The sequence below is a fragment of the Pteropus vampyrus genome, unplaced genomic scaffold, assembly GCF_000151845.1.
Source record: "Pteropus vampyrus isolate Shadow unplaced genomic scaffold, Pvam_2.0 Scaffold1, whole genome shotgun sequence".
In the NCBI taxonomy this organism is placed as follows: Eukaryota; Metazoa; Chordata; class Mammalia; order Chiroptera; family Pteropodidae; genus Pteropus; species Pteropus vampyrus.
Window position 1 is genome coordinate 22,599,326 of NW_011888782.1, and position 14,500 is coordinate 22,613,825.

The window sequence follows — 14,500 nt, forward strand, 5'->3', positions numbered from 1 at the left end:
GATTTGATTGAGATTGTGTTGAATTTATAGATCAACGGGAAAGTTCTTTATCATCTTAATCTGCTGCTCCCATTTCCATGGCCATTGAAGGCATCATATCTCTGAAACAACAGAAGAAAGAACTGAGAGAAGGTGTAGAGACTGCAAACTGGCTGCAGCACCCTTTGACAAACACGTTATATTTGCTCCTAGACACTTTCCCACGGTCCCTATAAGTCACCCAGAAGAGAATGGTTCTCTGATCCATTTTTACTAGGGAGCAATTGGAATGAGGAAAGTATTTTACATTGAATAACATAACTCCTGTTTTAAACCTCCACTTCATGAAAAGAAGTCCCTAACAGCACCCAAATCATTTAAAAATCCTCTTAGCCCTTGTGCATATTGCAGTACAGATGTAACAGTAATGGGTCTGCATGTTTATGGTCCTGCTGAATAATTCCTGCCTTTTCTCCCACAGCTGTACCGTCTTATTAGTTAGGCTCACGGTTCTCCACTGACAGAGAGGGCTGTGTTTCCTCCATTAGACTGAGGGCCGCATGAATAAGAGAGCTATATGTTTTTCCAGCAATGCTTAGTGCCTGATTGTGGTGGATTAGATTTTTGTTCGGCAAATTGTCACTCTCCTCTCCCAATCTCCATAGGAGGCATATACTTCCCTGCTTCATTGATATTGGTTTGATCATATGTCTTGTTTTGGCCAAAAGGATGTTTGAGCATGTGACACAAGCAGAAACTTGAAATGTATTTGCACAGTAGATTTTGGGCTCTTGCACACTTGCCTTTCACCATAAATGTGCCTCAAGTAGCTGCTGGTCAAAGAGGATGAGAGACATGGAAATAGAACTAGACCCAATCTGCAGCTTCGAGCCAGTTGTATCAAGCTCAGCCACGACCAGCTGAACTTGAGGTACTAAAGCAAAAACAATTTAAAAGCTTATTGTTTTTATACCAGAGAGTTTTGGGGTGATTTATTATGCAGTATTTTGTGGCAACAGCTGACTGATACCACTCCAAACCAGCTTTTAGCATACAACCACCCAATTTCTAATTCAACAACTAGATCCAATGAGTTTGAGAAATTTATAAGAAACAAATCACATGATCCACTTCTGTGACGGAAAGTATTATAAGGAAGCCAACTGTGTTGTTTCCACAAATCATTCTTCTACTCAGGTTAGTTCCAAGAGGACTGGCTTCTATGGTAGATACTGCAGATCTTGCAGTATGATGCAGAAAATAATCCTCCATCGATCTCATCCCTAGACATCCAATAGCCCTTTGCCTCACCTGTTCAGAGGTTTTGTAAAAGGCCACAGAGGCGTTGACCAGTTTTAGCCGGTCTTCCATCTTCAACATGAGCTGCTGCCAGTGGAGAGCCACCTTCTCAGCACACTCCCGGATGGCGTCTGCATCGTAGTGGCCAGCCTGGAGCAGAGCCTCAGCTTTCTGCTGTACCTGCAGGGCGCTCTGGTGCGTCTTCTGCAAGGAAGTGGCATGAAAGAGGGACTGGGCACAAGGGGAGGAGAGAGAGGTCCATGGGAACGACCCAGGCGTGGTATGGGAGGGGGTGGAGTGAGGCGTGAGTGGAAAGATGCAGAAAAGTTAAAGAGCTTTAAATGACTGATTCAAACATTTTGTCATGATGACTAAATACATCATTGTTTTTAAAGCATATTTTTAAAAAGAATATCATACATTTTCATTAACTAATCACTCAGGTCTCTAACTTCTGTCCACACTCCCTTCTCTTCTACTTGTATCACTCTGGGTTTTAAAGACATTTCAGTTTCTGTGGCAGAGGAACAACAGTTATGTATAAACCTGCTCCCTGATTGGTTCATACATTAGTTAAATTTCCTTTTCAAATCTAGTCATAAAATTGTTCATCATCACGTGTTTTCAAAGGAGGTTATTGCTGCAGTCCCATTTTGCAGATCAAATAAACATACCACATAAAAAAATCATGTTAACACAAATCTGAGCCAATAATATAATCTTTTTAAACATTAATAATCAACCGAAAAGGATTCTAGGAGAAGGAATAAATTTGTCAGGTTAATAAAGCAAAAGAGAAGCATCTCACACCGTCCCTTAGTGATTTCACCAAGAAAACAGCAGTAGACAATTCAGCTCAACACATAATTCCACATCATTTGTGTTTGCCTTTAGAATTATATATATGGAACTTATATAGATGTGAACGTTTATTTTCTTATTCAGGCTAAATGTGGTGGCTTGGATTCTATGAGTTTATATTAACTGTAGAGGTGGGGAGACCAGGCTGGAGGACTGGGTGGCAGGGAGAGAGCCTACTAAGATTAAAATTCATTAAAATAAAATACTGATGTGGATAAACCATATGACTTCAAAGAGGTAATGTTATCCCAGCCTCAACTGCTGGGATCATTTCAACCCAGTGGCATAGTACTAATTTGGCCTTTGCCTTTTTAGGAAAGTATAGCTTGCTGGCAGTGAAAGTGAGCAGCTAGAAGCCCAGTAACTTATTCCAGAATTAATTCTGCCCTTCTTCTTGGGCAGCAGCACCAGGACAGTCACCAAGAGCAAATCCACTCTGCACTCTGTGAGTGTGAATACAGCCTCCCTCCTTTTCACCTCTACCTCCCCGCTCACCCTCATCCCAGATGGCAGTCCCACAGTCCTATTTATTCTTCCCAGTCTGTCAATCACTTCCTGGCTTCCCTGTCTCCTGAAGCTGTACTCAGTGTTAGTTATGTTAGCACGACCTCCTCTAGCAACCTAGACTCTTTTATTCCCTTGCTTTGTCACTGAGTCAGCCTGCAATCCTGATGACCACATCGGCACTTGGGTTCCTCATTGCTGAAAGCAGCTAGAAAAAGTAATGGGCAGAAATGATCCACTGTAAATCTCCGGTTTCATTCTTTGTTTTATTTGTTTGCACCATTTTCTTCTTCTGTCTCCTAAATGCAGAGGTACCCCACGGTCCATCCTTGGTTTTTGCTGGCTTCTGCAGAGCTCTCATCTGTTCTCCCGGCTTCTATTATTTCCTCTTTGTAAATAACTCCCCAGTCTACATCTCTCATCTGACACCTGACCCTCATCTTCAGTTGTCTTTGGATCTGAGGGTGAGCCGCCTGCCACACCTGTCACCTAGGTCAGCAGCACCAATTTGGTTGATCTGTCTGCCCATGTTAGTCACTTACAAAGATGCATCTAATAGTGAAGAGTGAGAGATTTTCCTCGACATTGGGACCCTCACCAATGAATGCAAATGGCTTTACTGCCCTATCAGAGCCTCCACCTTCCTCCCAGACATTTCTTCAAGTTTCACATCTACAACTAAACTCCTCTCCCATCTAAAAGTCTTCCCGTGGCATTCTGCCATTCTCTTGATGGTCCCTTCTCACTGCCACCTAAGTACAATCTCATCATCATCCTTGCCTGCTGTTTAGCACTCGCCTCTTCATACCCAGGCTGCTGTGGTGGTCACCTAGCTAGGCTCTAGCCTTCCATTTTTAATCCATCCAACCCATCCCTTACATTTCTGACAAATAAATTCTCTGTAATAGGAACTGCTTGGATTAAGTGACTTCACACATCCTTTGCAGCTCGAAAACTCTAATTTTATGCTACAAACTTCTTTTCTCAATTCAAAAGCCTTCAGGAGTTCCCTCATTGTTATGAAATGAAGCCTAAACTTTAGAGGATGTCATCAGATGCTTCTCTCCATGAGGTCCCAACTACTTCCATGCTGTTATCATGTACTACTCCCTTACAAAATCCTCTGAAAACACACCATGTGCTTTCTTCATTCTTCCTGCCTTTAATGAACATATCTTAGCCTCTCCCCATCTATGCCCCAGTCTCCCTTTGAAGCTCAGCTCAAGTCCAACCTCCTTGAAAGAGGCCTTTTCAGACAGCTTGAGACTCACTAAAAACTATTCCCTTCTGAACGACATCACTCATCTAACGCTTGGCTGGTTCTCTATACTTAGTGAAACTCTCAAGGCAAGAAACTCTCATGGCAAAGGCTATTTTTAAAAGCACTTGAATTGCTGTCGTTTAATCAAGTGTACACTCTGGTAGGCACTGTGCTTATGCATATTTTTTCTAGTTCTCATGACACTACTACAAGGTGACTATTACTACTCCCACTTCACAGGTTAAGAAATGAAGACTCAGGCTCATTAAAAAGCATATAAACAAGGAATAAGATTCAGGTTTGACCTATTCCCCAAACCTATGTCCTTTCTTCTATGTCACATCACATCATATGATCTCTAGCAATTAGAACGGTACCTACATTTTCTCATATAAAGGAAGGGTTCACCAAATTAACATTTAGTGATTATGGTAATTATCTGGCCTCTCCTCGATATATGAAACCAGCATATAATTGTCATCATACACCTATTATTACGTCTTTTTTCTCTGAGAGTGGAAAAGTAACTTTAATTTTCCTATAATTTATACTATGTAACAAATCCTCTTCTTTATTCTAAAACTCATTATCATCTAATAGTCCCAGGAACCCCTTTCTCCTTTAATTTCCAAAATGATAAACTCTTATGCATATGACAGATGACATAATCTTTGCTTCGCTAAGGTTTGAGTCATTAGTTTGCATTTATTTCTACTCTGTACTATCTAACCCTATTAAGTGCTATGTCTTTAAGACATAGATCATCAACAACATTGATGTTTAGTAGCAGTACATGGAAGAAAAATGAACCAAATCAATTGAATTTATTATCCAGTTTTAACTACTGGATAACTATTACTTAACTATTTCTGCTATAATGCTTAAAATATATAAGAATATTTCAAATAAAAATGGAATTTAAAATCGAGCTAGTCTCTGTGATGGTCACAGTCCTTGAAGACACATTAGCCACAACATCTTGGATACAAACAAATAATAACCTGGGCATGTTGATAAAGCTATGCTTCTAGGTGCTGTATACTACTCTTCATTATGAATGGCTCTGGGGACTTTTCCTGAAACCAAGGCTACTTCAGGTAAAAATTCTGAGCTTCATGGAAATCAAAACCTTCAAACTAATGAAGCCAACCAAGCTAAGGTGAGTCTGCCCATGACAGTTCTAATATAGGCCTGGTTTTCTGGCTTAGTTATTAATAATTCCCTCCTCCACTCTTAAAAGTGTCTCAGTTTTAACAATAAATTATATGATCACCTTACCTATAGCTATTTTATTTTCCCTTCCAGAACCCAGGATTCTTTCTTAGGGCCTGAGAATTCAAATTATGTTCCACATTAGCAATCACTCTGAAGGCCTCCAGTAACACCATCAAAATGGGTTAAGCCAAACTAGACTAGTTAGATCCACTTTCAAATTGCTGAAATCCTCCTTGGCATGTTTTCCCCACGTTGCAGAACCTGGTTAAACTAATATATTTAGAGAAAAGCACCAGGTCACCTGAACAAGGAATATATGTTGAAATTCTGGTTCTGTTCTCTTCATTATTCCAGCCATGCTGCAGACCTCACCTGCCTCGCATCCCCGAGATCATCCAGAAATCCTATCTGCTCCGCCATATCCTCATGAAACCATAGATATAAACTTCACAGAGACCTCTATCTCAACATCAGTTTCAAGAAAATTTAATCAACTTGCACCCATTTACTTAAGAGACATCTATGCTGAGCAAGCTTCTATTCTGTAAGGATGCAACAACATCTAATACAAATTAATACATGCTGCATATGCAAGTCAGGTGGAATTTTGTCATTTTGATAGCACTGGTTAGTGCATTTACCCACTATTTTCCACTAGCTCACTCAAGTGTGCCATGAAACTTGGTTTTACTTGCTCAACATCTGATTAAGGGACTGAAAATTTAATTACCTGACAGGCAGGTAAACCTTCATATTCAAGATAAATGAGGAGGTTTGACCAAGTGCCTGGCATCCCTCACAGCTTTATGCCATGCCTCTAGTCTGACTGTCCATCCTTCATTCTCTTCATTGCCGCCTCTCTGTGTGCCTGCCTCCTGAATGCAATCCCGATCCTGATTTTTCCTTTACAGTAAATGGATCCTAACACTTATATTTTGGCATGCTGGTAAAAGTCAACGGAGATAGCTGATGATCAGCTGATGATAATAAAACTGCCTTCCTCCAGTTAGTTCTTCCTGAGAAAACGATTTGCCCACATGTGTGTGCAATATATAATTTATTTTTAAATCTTAAATTCCAGACCGTACTCTAGCACTAGCAATGCTTCCTAAGAAGATATCGGGCATCTTACAGAAACATGTCATTCACATTTATGCTATGTTTACACATACAAGATGGCTTCTGGAAAATTAAATGGTTGAAATCAATCAATACTAGCTTAAAAATGGCTAGCAATCAGTTGGATTACTTTATTAAAGATATACTTATTGGCACAGGCAATTAAAATTTTGTCATTGTTGTGCAAAATTCTCATTAACAATCACTTTTTTAGAAGAGGATAACGCCTTTGCATATCTTACACACTCAGAAGTGGGCTGAGTTTTGTACTGAACCATAGTAATAAATGTCTTTGAAGTTTTCACTCTTTATCTCTTTTCCCACTGGTATTGAACTTATTTTAGTTTTAATATCGTTTCCATGTCCCATTTCGTACTCTTTTCCCCACACCATCTTAAAGCAATCAGCTCAAATCTCTTTGGGAAGGAGAATGTTCTACTAGAAAGGATAATTAAGTGTATTATTTAAAGCAAGGTAAAATTTATATTAGGTGATCATAAGTGGAGTTTTATTTTAAAACAGCCTTTAAAACAATCTTAGTTGGTGAACTTCTGGTCTCAATTTTTTCTTTAAACATGACTTCCATCTGCATAATGGAACAAATACTTTCAGTGAAACAACCTATCTAGTGCAATCTGCTCCTGTGATTATTGTTCTTATTAAAAGGCAGAATCTGGCAATGGAATCTAAATGTTACATGTAAACCAAATGTTTAAAAATGGAATCCTAATTTACTAATGGCCTTTGCACTTGTTTATCCTTAATTGTTTGATCTTTATGTGAATAATTCTTTACATCGCTCACATGGTGCATAGTCTATAATGTCCAAAAAAATCAATGGACCAAGGGCCTTGAAGGTTAAAGGTAGCAATGAATAAGAAGCAAATCCACATTCGTAGTGTGAATACTTGTCTTCTAATACCAGGCCTTCTTGGGGTGATGGATCCTGAATTTGCAATTCCTGGGTAGTAGAAAGGCTACCTGGGCCATTTCACTACAAAGAGTAAGGGCTTCATTACATAAAGGAACACCTACATCTTGAGGAATCATCCTGCCTGAAGCACAGAGCAGAAAGGGGAAAGGAGGAAGAGAATGTAGCCAGATTTGGGTGTTACCTCGATGGCCAGTTGGAACTGCTCATGCTCCCGCTGCAGCTGCTCTGCTTCAGACAAAGAGCTGGCATTGACCAGGCTGGCATTGAGCATCGACTCCCCATTGCGGATCCATCCCAGGACCTAGAGAGTCAGAACAAGAACAGAGGTGAATGGCCTTTGCTGCTTCCCCAGAGCTGTTGCCTTCTCTGATGAGTCCTTCTGTCAGAGAGCTCTCTATCTTCTACCCACAGTTGGAGAGAGGACTGGATGGGTCTGGATAATTAAAATGGTCATCTCCCTAATCTTACCTGGCACCTTGTGCCATAAGGTACTTTTTTAAAGGAACAACCTCATTCCCAGCTTCATATATTCATTCCTACTCTTATCATTCCTCTGTTCCAATTTCCTCATCCACTTAATTTAAATATTACATTATCTGACTGCATTGCATGTCCATTTCTCAAGTTCCTTCTGGAACACATAATGGTATAAATAAATACATTCCTTCTGTTGGTATCCTTTTCTTTTTTTAAAGCCCAGTTCAAATATCAATATCTTCCTGAAATCTTCCACATCTAATCATTCCCATTTAGAAAAACTGGTACAACCATACCATTTGGTAGGTACCACCTGTGTGGCATTCACCATAACTGCCTTGTTCAGTTCTTTTGACTTATGTTTCATTGTCCCCTAGAACATAAAGTTATAGAGGAGCAGGGTATAATATTAGTTGTATTTTCAACTCACACAGTACCTAGCACAGTATCTCATATATGATAGGTATGCAGTAATGTTTTTGAAAGAGTGAGTGATCATCTATGGTAAACACCCAAGTCACACCAGAGCAATGGCTCCAACCTTCTATGCCTTGCAAAATAGCCAAGAATAGACAGGTTTGAGTTTTGGTAGGTGAACAACCCAAACGAAGGAGGAAGGAGAAAGAAAACAAAAAAAGCATGAATTATCTACACGCTGGATCATTAGAAAAAAGGAGAGTAAGTTATAACTGATTTAAATTATTTAGAGGCTATGACTAAGCTGAGTAAAATTTCTAGGTGACCTTAATTAGTACTGGGGGAAAGAAAATTCAGCTTGGGAATATTAGAATTGAAGGAGAAACAGCTGACACTGTCTAGACAGTCCTAGGTAAATGGAGATGTGGCAATTATCCAGCTAATAGAATCAAGCGCAAATAATCAAACCGGAAGAACTGGGCTTTAAAAATCTACCCTGTGTCAAGTCACCAGAGAATGCCCAAGTAAAATCTTGATTAAGGAACTGGAAAGTTTTCTTGAAGAAAAAATAAAAATTCTTCTGAAATTTCAAGATCAGTAAATACCATACATCTGTTGCCTTGAGATAAAACAGTCGTCACAATCTGTTTCAGATTTTTTTGTTTTGTTTTTCTTCTCCTCTCAACTTCTTCATGTTAAACAATTAGAAAAAAACTAAGCCTGGTCTCCTATTCCATAACTCTCATAGGCATCTCGCAAATTTCCTCCTAGGGCAGGAAATGATTGATATCACATCGTGCATGGATAACACTAGGGCAGAAATCCCGCTGAAGCTGGGCTATTTGGATTGAGATGTTAATTTATGGCTATTCTGGCAGATTGCAGATGAGATACCAATCTGTATAGCAATTAGTTGCAGCAAATAACTACTCAGAGTGTACGTGTGAAATCTCTGATGACACTGATGTACTGTGGCTGGCTGGCTAGAGATGCTAATGATTTCCAGAAGCTGCCTGTAACTTTGGGTACCTGGATTTCATGGCCAAATGCTTCATCTCTTTGCAAAATGGAGCTCATAATGTATATTTTTGAACTATGTAAGTCCTTCTGCCATGATCCGTTGCATTTTTCTTGGTTCAAGATTCATTTGAGGGCGTAAGAGAAACATTTCTCCATATACCACACAAATCCATGCTTGAGGGGCAATGTGACTCCCTCTGGGCCTCCTGAGTCTTGCTGGAATATTTCCTCTCTAGTTTTACCCAACTGCAATATCAGTTATAGCTATAATTGTGGGATCCCCATTACCAGCTTTTCCATTTACAAATATAGACTTCAGTCTCTACACCTTTCACTAAACCATGCCATATCCTGGACATCCTTGTTTATTTTTATTTCCCAAAGCTGTTCATAAAAGCATTCCTGGACTTCAAAGTGAGATATTTGATTTAGGAAGATAAAAAGTACCTGGTAGTTTATACCTATGGCTTAGGTTCAGGGGTGGGACTGATCCCTGAGTCAAGTCCTAGAAGCAGCACCAAGATTATGTAGAAAGAGCAAAAAATCTAAAGTTAGAACACCTGGCTTTGTTGCCACCTGGTAAAATCACTTAACCCCTCTAAGCTACAGTTTCCTCATCTGTAAAGACAGGGTAACAGTACTTAACTTTCTGTATCAGGGTTGGCGCAACATACTGTAATATGTAAAGCCAGATGATGGTGGTGTGGCGATTTTTAGTTTTGGAGCAAAGTTAGGTATTGCTATGATTCTTTATTTGAGAAGAGGAAAAAGTTTAGGAATATTAATTTTCAACCCAGTATTTGTAGAACTTATTGGCTGATGTGATGTAGAAACTGTAGCTGTTTTGTTACTATCATTCTTTACACTCTGATTAATGACAACTTTTGTTGGTATAATTTTCTATTGTGGTAGTCCTTTATCTTCCTGGTTCATACAATTGGTTATTTTTATTCTTCTGGGAGCATCCTAATGAGTGCAAGGTAGTAGAAGAAATATCGTACTAAAAATGAGCAAGTGCTGCTGCTACTAATCTTGAGCTGTGACTTTGGTAACATCATTTAATCTCCCTCAGGCTGTGACCTCTTCTATAAAACGCCAACCCTTTGCTTGCTGAAGTCGCAGGGTAAAGATGAAATGAAATAATTAATGTAAAAGTATTTTGCAAACCATAAAATGTAATTTGAAAAAAAACATTTTATGTTGATCAATCATTTAGGCAACAGTTTAGATGACCTGTGAAGGTCATTTTGAGCCCTAAAATTCCATACTTCTTTCAAAATTCAGAGACTGCCCCCTACAACCAAGGGATACCAGAGAAACAGCTTTGTAGAAATGAGGGACGAGAAGGGTAATGCTGCTTGGGGAGGCAGCCATGGATTCAGCTCAGTCAGAGCTGAGAGGGGGAATGGGCAATGAAAATCAACTGCTTCCACAGGCCAAGGAAGCTCAGACAACCTCGAGTTAGGAGAAGACTGTATGCGGTTAACTGGATGTGGATGTCCACAGATGACGATGCCCTCTCAGCTGGGCAAGCTGGGCCCTGTCACCACATAGGCTGGGGAAGCTGCTTGTATATGGCTGTGTTCTCTAGGTCATACCAACAATAAAGCTATGAGGTTACACTCAAGGCCACTGACTCTAAGGCCTGCTGTTTCAGATGGCTTATCACAAGGCACATTTCTGAAACTCCAGCCACAGGAAAAATCATTAGCTGCTCAGATGGTAACTGGGAGCCTGTCATGCTTCCAGTGTTTTTTAGTTTTAAAAGTTCATGATTTAAGAGATCATATGTGTTCATCCTTTAGGATTTTATAGACTGTGACCTTGTGTCTTCTTCGTCATCTCCATTTTGAAACAAATGGGTGGTAGAACTTGTCCCTGGGGTTGCCTCGCTTCTGGATCTACTCTACTCCTCTCTCACTTTTATGTATAGTGAACCCAACTGAACACAGTGTTCTCAAAGGGAATATGAGGACAGGATAATATGTTTTCCTTTGTCTTGAATGTCCATCTTGATCATATGCAAATTTTGGCCAGGAGTTGGTCCACGAGGGTAATTTAAGTCAATGTCTTTAGTGGACAAGTATGATTTCTTTCCCCATAGTTCAGAGCCCCAATATCTTACAAATCCATTTTGGCCTATTTTCTGCTAAATGCACTGCTCTGCATTTAGTAACTAAACACATATAGAAATTCATTTAGTTTTATGCCCATTAAGTAGGTTTTTCAAATCTTCCTAAATTATCTAATAAATGTGAAGTCATCCTTACCAGAGTAGCGATTTTCCTGGAAAGTAATCAGAGCATTCTATGGGGTCTGGAGAATAATCGGAACTATATTTCTAGAACAAAAGGGGCATCTGGGTGATCTAGGGCCCTGGACCATGGGCTGTAATCAGGGAAGTGGTTTCCCTTTAAGACGCGATATTTTTTCTGGAGGGATTTGGGCCATTTACCTTAGATATAAAGTAATCTCTTAGAAAGAAAATCAGTTGCATTAATCAATTTCTTTTGTCTTAAATACTTGAAAATATTTCTTTAAAATTTTATTATGAGTTTCAAGTATACAGTACATTGGTTAGATATTGATATAGTTTATAAAACAATTCCCCTGATTGTTCCTTCTCTCCTCTGGCTCTCTACCTAGCCATTACATTAATGCTAACTGCATTCCCTATGCTGTGTTCCCCATCCCTGTGACCATCTATCAACTACAAATCTGTACTTCTTTTACCCTTCACCATTCTGAAAATAATTTTCAGTCTAATGTCTGTGGCATCATCACTCCTCAAAGCTTCAGTTTCATATAATTGTGGTATAACAACACTTAAGGTTCTGATGGCCAAATCTAAACCTTTAATCTATGAGAACTCTTAACGACACAGTGGTGTAATAATACATTGTCCTCTCCTTTTCTGTCCCCATTAATGGCATTTCAATTAAGGTGTCCTTTTTCTTTCTTCCCTTTTTTGAGAGTATATTCAAAAGAGATACTACTCCCAAGCTAGTGTCTAAATTTAGCCCATCGATCAATACTGACATCTAAATTAACTCCCTCTTTCCAAGTGTCAACAGCTTCCAAGTCAATAATTCCTGCTCCACCAACTTCCATCAAACACAACTGCATTCTCTGAAACTGGATCAGACAACTCCCTAAAGAAAGAGCCTTATACTGACAAGGAAAGCAAGTCTGTCTAATGAGGCGTGGTGGCTAAACTGAGCAGCGGTCCTTTGGTGCCTCCAAGGGCCCATGTCTTTCTCAAAGGCCTTCACAGGTTTCCTAAAGTCTGACTCGAGCAATCCTGCACCATTCTGAACTATGATCCCACTGTGTGTCATTCTCGCCACGTTGGGGAAAAGGAATTTTCTCACCCCCACAGAAGAATTCTTCTTTTGTCCTTCAACTCATAAAATACTGAATGGAAATGTATACAGATATTAGTCAAGCCTGGATGATTCATAGATAGATGATCTAATTCCCCATTTGACAAATTACTTAGCATCATAACAGCTCCTCATCCTACACAGAATGTAGACTTGGAGGATGAAAATTCATTCCATTTTCCTATCAGTCAAGAAAAACATAACTGGGGAGTTGGTTTTACTGTTAATGTTGGAGCAAAAAATAAAATGCAAAACCAGGAACAAAAGCAAAAGTATGTATTGCATTTCAGAATTAAATAGGAATAACTTTCTCGTTATCTGTTTTGTTCGGATGTTCATTCTTCCCACCTTCTACTGACAAAACAACCAAGTATGAAGAGCAGAGGCAAACTCCCATAACCTGCTGGGCCCACTGACTGATCAGGTGCCACCCTCTCTGCCAGGTACAAGCCATGCCTGCCTGTCTTCTCAGATGTGATGTTGCGGAGGCCGAGCAAATTCCAGACTGCAATCTGCTGGAGGGGTTCTATTTGTCCTGGAACCCCAGGACAGGAGTGGGGCCCAGCGGAGGCAAATTGTATGATTTTGGCTTTAGGAGGCCTAGGCTCAAGGTTTAACTTGAGTTAGTCAAGAGGCCCTGGGAGCACTAATCTTAACGATACCTCAGTTTCCTCATTTGTAAAGTAAACACACACCACTATTCCCCATAGCCTGTTCTTGTAAAATGAGATCACAAATGGAAAGTATTTCTCACATGAAAAGAAAGTACCAACATTACTGCCAAGAGTTTCAGAATTTGTATACTCATCACTGCTCTGGGCCTGCTAGGATTTCCACCATGTCCCATGAATAACATTTCTCTCCAGAGATTCAGGTGTGACCCCAGTGTAACTAAACAGAAAACAACCTAGATGACAGCACTGTGATCTCGCCTTGCTTGAGGCTCAGTGATTTCACCTGCACTGAAGGTGGATCTTGAGCACAGAGTACGTAGGCTCATGAGAGAAGATACTTTTGCCCATTATAATAAATAACAATATAATAACTAAGACATAGGCATTAGCAAGGAGTACCTTGACTATAAGGGACCAAGCAGTAATTAAATCAAACATGATGTTTTTGTTCCATGGGCTAAATTAATAGACTTAAATCTAAATGTTCTAGCAATCACTATACAAAAAAAAAAAAAAAATGTTTAAAAGAGGAAGATGTGTCTCTGCTTAGGATATTCTGGGTGGGGCTCTGCCTAGAAGAAGCAGGGGAATATGTTTGCTGGGAGCATGTGGAGCAGAAGGGGCAAACACTGAAGTCTGCCCTGTGGGGAAGCCTTCCTGGACCTGTGGAGAAGGATGGTGTGTTCTTTTCTCAGTAACAGCATTGTCTGGTGACCTATCTAAGTTTCAGTTGCCTCATCTGTAAAATGGGAATAACGCACTTCAGAGATTGGTAGTGAGGATCGATCAAGAGATAGATGTAAAAGGCACACAGCACTCAATAAATAAAACTATAATTTTATTTGTATCTTCAATCCCACTTTGTCTAAATAGGAAGTCCCCATTCATCATGCTAATAATTCCCACTTATTCTGTTCACAATAAAAATACATAGTATTTTTTCAATGTGCCACTGGACACTGTATGTCTCTAGAGATTTCTAGAGATCTGGGTATGCCTAGAGAAACGGCTAATATAATGTCTCATATAGAAGAGAACTCTTTTTTTCTTCAAAATTGACTTTAATATGGCAAGAAAATTTTCTTATAAGAACCACACACACATTGAAGAGAATGATGGCAACTGTTACTACTGACTATCAACTATGTGTCAGGCACTGTACGAGAGGCACAGATGCCCCAAATTAATCAACTTGGCTCTAAAGGCTGAATATGTTTATTGATACCGGATTTGTATTTCCTATGAACTGTGTGCTGGGATTGAGTACAGAGAGGAAGAGAAAAAAACTTGGAAAAACTCTGGAATGCTCCCCTAAGGCTGTTATGATGGAGAAATTATATATTTGTGGTTCGAACCA

The 14,500-nt window shown here is 39.6% G+C and overlaps 1 protein-coding gene across 1 annotated transcript in view; it reads right to left on the reverse strand.

The window, feature by feature from the left end:
* KALRN (kalirin RhoGEF kinase) overlaps positions 1-14,500 on the reverse strand; it is a 640,142-nt gene that overhangs the window by 259,358 nt on the left and 366,284 nt on the right. The window contains 2 exon segments of the mRNA XM_023520165.1: positions 1,291-1,482; positions 7,354-7,473. Of these exon segments, the coding sequence (XP_023375933.1) occupies positions 1,291-1,482; positions 7,354-7,473 (312 nt within the window).